This window comes from Sceloporus occidentalis, unplaced genomic scaffold (assembly GCF_023333645.1).
Source record: "Sceloporus occidentalis isolate IW3139 unplaced genomic scaffold, rSceOcc1.0.p SCAF_224, whole genome shotgun sequence".
Classification (NCBI taxonomy): Eukaryota; Metazoa; Chordata; class Lepidosauria; order Squamata; family Phrynosomatidae; genus Sceloporus; species Sceloporus occidentalis.
Window position 1 is genome coordinate 36077 of NW_028317204.1, and position 9306 is coordinate 45382.

Sequence of the window (9306 nt, forward strand, 5' to 3'; positions counted from 1 at the left end):
ATAAAATGCTGATTTAATGAGAGTAAAATAAAAACCAACCTAGCTTACCCATATTTACGACGATTTCAAGTCCGCATCACAATGTTTCCTTCGATGCAGCCGTCGAGTCTGTAATAACGAAAAGAGCAGATTAAACCAACACATACCAACTGCACCGCCGCTTAAGGACTGAAGGGGCGAATAAACATTATAGATGACAAAATAAGTGGGAATGTATGCGTTATCACAACATATACTGGATGCGAACTTTTGCTTAAAATATTTAGCCTCAAATTTAAGTCCATAATGTTAAATTGGGTTGGAATTCTGGAAATTGGGGAAAAGGGTGATCACAGCTACGTTTTGCGACCCTGCGAATCTGCCCGTGGGTCCCCGCGACCTCTCGCGTACGATAAATGAATGAAATGATTTTACTGGATACACAAATAAAAGAATTAAAAGTAAACGAATGAACAAGATGAAAAAGTTGCAACATTTTGGGAAAAGTAGACTAATAAAAGTTCCTTCCAGCCTAAAATTTAGCTAAAGCCGTCCCATACATTAGGAACGGCCATCTGGGATTGCGAAACGTACCTTCTTTCAAAAGCTTTTCCCATGAATGCCACATTGTGTCACCTCGGCAATTAGTCCCATAAATCAGTTCACAGCAGGTTAAGGACACTTAACAGAGATCCGTATTTGATTTAGGCTTAGCCTTGTTATGGATAATGTAACCATTTCTCAAACATCCACCTTCCACCTACTCTGCTGATTCTATAAATTCAAAAATATGATTATTATTTATTGTTTTATATGTAAGGCCATCGTATCCCATGGGGGGTATTAAAGGAACTTTCAGGTATAAGAACTGGGATTGTCACCATTCCAATGTTGCTTTAAAGGGGCATCCAGGCATAAGTGATTTAATGCCCCGTGGCCAGGCCCAGACTGGCCATCGGGCATTTTCCTGGTGGGCCGGGTGGCCCAGGGCCGGATTGAGGTAGGGGCTGATGGAGCTGCAGCTCCAGGCACCTACCTTAAAATAGGCTCAGTCAGGACCGGACTGACTGGGCCTATGCGGCCGCATTAACGCAGGGCATAAGGGGCACCTGCCCCTTAAGCCCGCAGCAACCGCGACCGTGTCCGCCTCTCTAGGAGGCCAGGCAACCCCCACCAGGGCCGGCCTTAGGGGTGCGCGCCCGCACACGGCTTAAATTAAAACATCGGGGGGGGTTTTTTGTTTACTTTATTTAACATCCATCATGTTAAATAAAGTTTGTTTAACTTTATTTAACATGGGGGATGTTAAATAAAGTAAAAAAAAAACAAACCCGATGTTTTAATTTAAGCCCTGTGCGGCCGCGCACCCCTAAGGCCGGCCCTGGTGGGGGCTTCCCGACCTCCTAGAGTGGCGGACCCGGTCGCAGTTGCTGCTTACTCCGGCAACAAGGTAAGTAGGGTAAGGGATGGGGGTGCAGTGAGAGGGGGGAGAGGGGTTAGATAGAGGGGGTACATATTGAGAAATGGGGACTGGGGTACATAGTGATAAGGGGGAACATAGTGAGAAGGGGCAGATAAGATGGGGAGAGGGGGTAGTGTGAATGCGTATGAGAATGAATGAATAAATGTGTGGATGAATTGTGTGAATGCGTATGAGAATTAATGAATTCATGTGTGGATAAATTGCTTGAATGATTTGTGAGACTGCATTAATGAATATGTGTTATTGATTTGTGTGAATGAGTAAGTGTTTGTGTCTATTATGAATGTTTAAGTGATTTGGGGAAATGCAAAGATGGTACATGAAGGGTGGGCTTTAAAAATAAATAAATAAATAAAAATGGGCTGCTCAGTCTTAAATGCCCGGGCCTATTTTTTGTCCCAGTCCGGGCCTGCCCGTGGCCCCCTTAAATTTTTGTATTCTCTATTTTGCTAATGCATGAGGCATTCTGCTGACCCCCCCCCCCCCCATATGCATTTGCCCCTCCTTCCCTAGCTAAATGCCCCGGAGGACATATAATTACTGCCAGGGAGCTCCATCTCTGGCTCAGGAAATACTGAGACTTCCATTAGTGGAAGGTGCTGCCATTGACTTCCACAGGAACACTTTCCTACCACTGATTGGCTGCTCCAAGCAGCCAATCAGTGACAGGAATAGTTGACCCATGGAGGAGGAGGGCTGCTCCTGCTGCAGGGAAGACTCTTGTGTATCTTTTTTTATTGTATTGTATTTTTAGAAGAATGCATTTATATATATATATATATTTCACAGGAGGTGTCAGGGACTTTTGGTAGAAAATAATAACCGTCTCCATGGGAAAAATGAACCAGATAATAAATAATCCGGGAACGTTTTTAATGTGTATATTCTCTTTCCGCTATTCTTCTGCGTTCTGCTCTGTTGGCAGAGAAATTATCTTTTTTTTTTTTTATGGATACAGCTCGAAAGTGCAGAATGTACAGATTTTCAGTGGGCTCGCAGCAGCACGTACATTCTGTTTCTTAACACGACTTCCAACTGGACGCAGGATGTTTCCTCACACTAATCCAGGGCAAGAATTTAGGCGCATGTTAGAGATGGCGGCCAGGAACGTTTTAACACAGGCCAGCGTGTATTTTGAGGCCAAAACAAGTTGTTTGGGGGTTTTTTTGTTTTGTTTTTTTGCTTTCTAAAATTTTTGGACCTAAATCTACAACGAAAAATGGATTCTGGTTGGAGGAGAGTTTTTGCATCTCTCTTTCTCCGCGAACCCATCTGCAATATTCAGGCCTATTGGAGTACTTGTGCAAAAGGGGCGGAGCCAGTGGGACAGCCTGTCCCCCGTTCCTCCAATCGGTGGATAGGGTGTGCGTGAAGGCTCTGTCCTTTTGCAAAAGTACATGGATAGTGGAGCTGATGCCGGGTGGAAGCGGAAGAAGAAAAAAGGCAGAAGAACAAGAAGGGGCCAGTGGAGAAACATGAGAGAGAGAGAGACAAAGAAAGAGAGAGAGAGAGAGAGAGAGAGAGAGAGAGAGAGAGAGAGAGAGACAAAGGGAGAGAGAGACAAAGGGAGAGAGAGACAAAGGGAGAGAGAGAGAGAGACAAAGGGAGAGAGAGGGAGGAAGAGAGAGATAGGGAGGAAGAGAGGGAGACAAAGGGAGAGAGAGGGTGCCCCAGGCTAGTACCGTGTATATATATATATATATATATATTTATATTTTAGGCTAAAACATAATTGCGAACAGAGCGGTACTTGATACGTGGATTTGCATCCCGTGCCGACACATGAAAGATGAGAAAATCTTACAATTACATCACTCAGCAGCGACGTCAGGAAGTAGCGAGAGAAAACTCATCAAGCCGCATTTGTTAAGGAAATCCTAAATGGAGCTTAAAAAAATACTAAAAGTGAAGCGATATTTTTGAGTTTACCAACTAAATATTCCTGATTGCTTTGCATTTAGAACAACGCATCAGAATCGTGCTTTAAAATATGACCCAGCTATATAATCGTTAAAAGTCCAACAAGAATATCACATGATTCTCTTTTGTTGAATATTTAAAAAAATAAATAAATGAAAAATCTATAAAAATACAATGAGGAAACCAGAGCGGGAAGAAACGTTCTCGGCAACGCCAAGCTGGCTCTCAAAAATGTCTGTATTCCACTATTTCCATTACTTTTTTGTGTGTGTGTTTTAAGGCTTGGTGACAAATGTGTGCTCATAGCCAATAATAAATAAAGCATGAAAATGTACCAAGAAGATGCTGGCCCCTGAAATTTGAATAATTAACATGAAAATAGAATATAAAAAAATTTAATTATGCCAAAAAAATTTACAAAAAGGAATAAATAGCAGCTTTAGCCCCGTCACACAACAGGTGTCTCAGAACCTGATACTTTTTATAATAGCCATTAAATATGGTCAGGGATGCCCTCAGGGTTTCGGGGGCCCCGGGCAAGAAGGATTTGCAGAGCTCCAGAGGGGAAGGGGCCACAGAGCGTCTGCACCCCCCCGTGATATGACATTATATAGTAGAGCTCCTCTTCAATCAGGGATGCAGGTGTGGAGAGCAGCGGCACTTCGGGGCCCATGGCATAAGGCCTGGTTCCTCCAGCCTAAGGGTGGCCCGAATTGCCCATGCCCTCCTTATCCTGGTCTAGAAGATATTAACATTTGGAATCCAATTTTTTTTTTATTGCAATTCCACAATACAAAGTATTCCGTTGATAGTATACTCTGCATCAGTTGCTCAGTCATCGCTGCATTATTTACGTTGTCACACCCTATAGATACGCCATACTCTGCCACCCTCAATACCATAAACATCTAATAAGTATCTATATAGTCCCTGTAATTCCCTACTTCTATACATCATATAAAATGTCCAGACTTGGGTGACACCAACACGTTAGATGTTCCGTGGGCTACAGCCAAAGATGGAGAATGGTAACTCCAGGAGGTACAAGGACCCCTACAAAGAAAATCTCCTTTAATGTTACAGGAGTCACGACATCACAGGTACAAATCAGCGCAGAAACATGTTTTCCCCACATGGTGGAAGGTGCTACTCTCTGCAGTTTTCTTCAGATGTGGGCAAAATATGTGGGCAATAGAAAATGGCTTTCCCCAAATAGTTCCCACACAGTTGGAAGCAGAGCATTGTCCGAAATGTCTTGGTACGATGCAAGGGACACCCCAAGACATCTTGGACGATGCTCTGCGTCCAGCTTTGTGGGGGACAGTTTTGGGGGAGAGCCTTTTCTATTCCAGCGTGACTGCGCCTGGCACACAAAGCGAGCTCCATAAAGACATGGGTTGGGTGAGTTTGGTGGGAAGAACATTTTTGGGATGAACCGGAACGGAGATTGCGAGCCGGGCGTCTCGTCCAACATCAGCGTCTGACCTCACAGACGCTCTACTGGATGAACGGGCAAAAATCCCACAGAAGCTCCCCAAAATCTCGTGGAAATCCTTCCCAGAAGAGCGGAAGCCGTTATAGCTGCAAAGGGTGGGGGTCAGCTTCATATTAATGTCTATGTATTTAGAATGTGATGTCATTAAAGTTTCTGTTGTTGTAATGGTCAGGTGTCCCAATGGTATGGCCATTACATGGTGCACCATGATGTTACGACGCAGTCCAAGAAAGGACCCCCGAAACCCATCAGTGTGGGAGGGGGTGACTGTTAGGTCTGCCAATAAAATGGGAGTTTATTGGTTATAGGGTGCAACGTTGTTTCACTGGGTGCTTTATTAGCAAGCACATGTCTGCGGTCTACCTATTTGCTGTCCCAACCACATCTAGCCTCTTGTTCCATCTCTGCGTTAGTCATGGCATCCTGTCCCTAGGCCGTGAGAACAACGAGGTCCATCAAAACTGGGGTGCCAAGTCCTAAGAGGAGGCTGATGGCATCTGAAGACGAGAGCTCACAGCGTTTTAAGTAAGCGCTTGCCTGCTTGGTAAGCAATCTCAGCAGCCGCCAGTAACGTGTCAGAGTCTCTGATTGGTTAAAATGGTTAACATAAAGCTGTGGCCGACGCACTTGCCCACAGTTGGCCATTGGTGGGTTCTTTATTTGAGATGGCCGGTGGGTTCATTTAGCCGTCAAGTCTCAATCTATCCGTTTAACCCCTGCATGCACTGCCCCAAGGAACAGAGACTGCTGGAAACCATACAGAACCATCCAAATTAAAGCTGCTGTTCCACTAGACATTCATCACATCCTCTCTCTAGTGTGCTCGGCATATACACCCTATGCATTTAAACCATTTTGTTCTTTCCTGTAAAGGTTTAATCAAATAATAAAAAAAAAAAAACATAATTCAGCATTTTTAATAAAAAAAAAAAAATTGTGGTTTGTATGGCAACAATGATGAATGAGAACAGAAGACTTCTCGGAATGATGTTTCTAATTCTGCATTTAGCTATACAAAATAATAATTACAGTATTAAGCTTATTATTATTAATTATTTATTATTTATTAGTATTATTATTATTCTGGCATCACATACATCGTCCAAAGAACCAGTAAGAGTTTTTCTGATGGTTCCGAGCCGTCATTTATTACACACATGATAAATACATCAAAATTTTTGGGTGATTCTATACTTTTTTCTCTCGTCATTCTCCGAGATCTAAAATTTTCTGTCTATAATTAAGTTCATATCCTGAATATTGTAAGATAAGATTACATTTCCTCTTGGGGCCGGCCTTGCAATTTTTTAAAAAAATTCTGCTCTTCGGCAGCATCGCCGAGAGTTTTAGATGTTCAGGAACAAATATTATTTATTGTTTTATATAGCGCCATCATATTCCGTAGCGCCGTACAATGGGTAGACCTACTGAAAAAACAGGTGAGGAAGGCTCTGCTCAAATGAGCTAACAATAGTAAAAAAAAAATCAATGCATTGCTTAGGGAGAAGCTGCAGCTTTCTGCCTCCTGCGAGGTCCAACGAGCCTCACCACTGATTGGTGGCTCGAAGCTGCCAATCAGTGTCAGAAAGGAGCAGTGATTGAAATTACACCCGTGCACAAGGAGAGGAGGGCCCGCTCTTTCCAGCTATTAAAGCATTTTAATTGTGATACCTGGCAATCGAGTCGGAGAAGTTTCACAAAATCCATTTAGAATGTGAGTGAATCATCCCCATAGCGTGACCCTCAGCCGAATCATCACATGACTCACAGACTGGGGTAAAAACCCTGAAATCAGAAAGTATTAATCAGTCCAGGTACTTTACGGCCGGTGGCTTGTACATGACACGCGTGGGATGCCCGCTGGATACATGCGGCCACGCGTTACACTTTCTGCTGTGAGTGTCGGTGTGTAACCAGCTGGCGACCGCACGGCAACCGAGTACATCGGCCGTTATTATTATTATTATTACTATTTATTCTTGGAGAGCCAACTCACGCAGCGCTTCTTACAGTCCCTACATTCAGGGGGTCGGACAGAACTAGAACTGAGGGGGGCTTGGTTTGCAGGCTTACAATCTAGAGGACAATCCGGAGAAACTGGTAAACTGGCTCTCTAAGGATTGGTGTGACCGATAAATCTTTGAAGGCTATGCCACAGTCGTCTAGGGTTCTTGGAGTAGCCACCACAGGCACCACCGAGCAGATCTCAAACTAAACCGGCGAACGTTCTATTCTAGCAGCTTTTTGGGGTTTATTCACTAAAGAAGGAGTTTGCAGAAGAGACCCGACCCCAGTGGACTCCTGCTCCAAGAGCGGCTTGCGCAGCCCTGTATAAAGCATATTTAATGCGCTATACATTATGCAGGGCCAGCAATGGTCCACCTGAACTACAACTCTCCTGCAAACGCCAGCTTTAGTGAATAAACCCCTCGGAGCTTACAGGTATTTGGCAAGAACATAGTTCTATAAGAAGCAATAAAAGCTTAATGTCCGCGTTCACCTGTGTGAGTGTCTGGAATCAGAGATATTGTACTGCTTTCTTATCTCTCGTCGGAATAACATTTTTTGAGCCCCCCGAGTTAAATCTTGGGGTTTTTTTTAATGCAAATGATCTCAGGTTTTCTTTTCTGCATAAGGGTTATTTTTTATATTTGATGAGCCCACTGTGTATTATACAAGAGAACAGCATGCAAACTCCTTGTGATAACGGAACGCTGCGCACAGGACACCATGACGTTATTTCTGGGTTTATTTTAACATTTTTTCAGACTCTAAATCCCCCTCCCCCACATCCATTTGCAAGGAGGACCCCGCAAATATTTAAAGAGACCTCTCAACTATCATAAGCATATGACAAGCTGCGTGTCCCCCCCCCCCCCATTATATATAGTACAGGATATGTATTCAGCCAAAACAACTCGCCAGCGCCATCTTTTTCCCAAGCAGCTTGCTGGTTCCATATTTGCCCCCCGAATAGCTTGTCAGTGCCATCTTTGCCCTCAAACAGCAAGTCAGTGCCATCTTTACCTCTAAACACCTTGTCAGGACCATCTTTGTGCCCAAACAGATTCTTAATGCCATTTTTGTGCCAGAACAGTTTGTCAGTGACATCTTTGCCCCCCCCCATAGATAATTACACTGAATGGGTCAGCGACATTCAGCGCTCCGATTTTAAAGAAGGCGCTAAGCATGAGGGGGCGCACCATGAAGTCTGTGCCGATTCAGCCGACGCAGACTTTACCCCTCACCCTGCACTCCCCGCCCGATGCACCCCTGCTATGTAGAGCATCACGGTACCTAGGCTCGGCTCTGGGAGGAGGGAAGCTGCAGCAAAAGAACTGCAGCTTCTAGATCAGGCAACTCTCTTTTTCTTTTTGAAGAATCCACATTAAAGTCTTCAAGAATTAAAACTTACTGGAAAAACTACTAATGTAACAAGTTTCTAAAACATCATTTATTGCGGATAAAAATTTTTTATTTAGTTCCTCAAATTGGATTTTGGTGAGTATACGATGAATGTGTTGGTGTATGGGGGGGGGGTGCGGGATCCCCTTTGTTCCGTGGACAGCTCACGGACTCTGTTGTGTGGCCTGGCCGGCGGGGAGCCTCAGGGTGCCGGCACAGCGAGTCTCCAGCCGAATGACATCATCGAAAACTCTGCGCAGGGAGACACAGCACCGTCTGACCACAACCGACATGGACATCCTGTGAGGGAGGACCATACCAAGCCAGGGAGGGTGGGGGAATAACCAAAGCGTGTGAGTGGGCGGTAGGGAGGCCAAGCCAGGGAGAGAGACCAAGCTGCAGGGGTGGAGGGTGGAGGGTGACGAGATTCGTTAGAATATTTTTCCCCGATTAAAAGTTACTAAATGCGTTATTAGAAAAAAAAAATTAAATTCTTTAATCATTATTCATAATTTTTGACAGGAACAATTAAATGTCCTGTGGCACAAAAGCAGGCGCTGATAGGTTGTTGTCATAGAAACGGAACTAAGCTTTCTGAAGGTTTCCTTGTTGTTTTAATGCAATTAACGTTGCTGAGCATCGTTTATATACCGACGTTCGGCATAGAGGACGGCCGCCATGGAGCTAAGGACTGGGTGGAGGCTGGGACGCTGCCCTGGGTCAGGCATACGGAAGAACCCGATACGGAACTGAATCGAGGTCGCATATCATTACTGGGAACATCCAGGCTCCGGCTACTCGGAGCCCTCACTTTACAAATGCGGACGGGCGGTCCGGCTGACGTCGAGAGGCGGTCCCTCTGACGTCAGTGCCAGGTGGTCTCGCTGATGTCAGTAGGCGGTCCCACTGGAAGCTGCCCATTTTTGGAAGGGAAGTGGGCGGGGAAAGGGTGTGTCATAACCTGCGACCTGGAGTTTCTCCGGAGAAGTGCGGTATGGTCATAGTTTGTCAGATTGACCCCGAG

General features: G+C 44.8%; 1 protein-coding gene across 1 annotated transcript in view; it reads right to left on the minus strand.

Annotated features, from left to right (window-relative positions):
- The window catches only part of LOC149276792 (mitogen-activated protein kinase kinase kinase 3-like), a 43175-nt gene extending 34213 nt beyond the window's left edge, over window positions 1-8962 (minus strand). The window contains exons 1-2 of the mRNA XM_089503264.1: window positions 8934-8962; window positions 8455-8582 (exon numbers count right to left, since the gene is read on the minus strand). Coding sequence (XP_089359390.1) covers window positions 8455-8582; window positions 8934-8962 — 157 coding nt within the window. The remainder of the gene's footprint in view (window positions 1-8454; window positions 8583-8933) is intronic.
- Window positions 8963-9306: the final 344 nt, after the last annotated feature.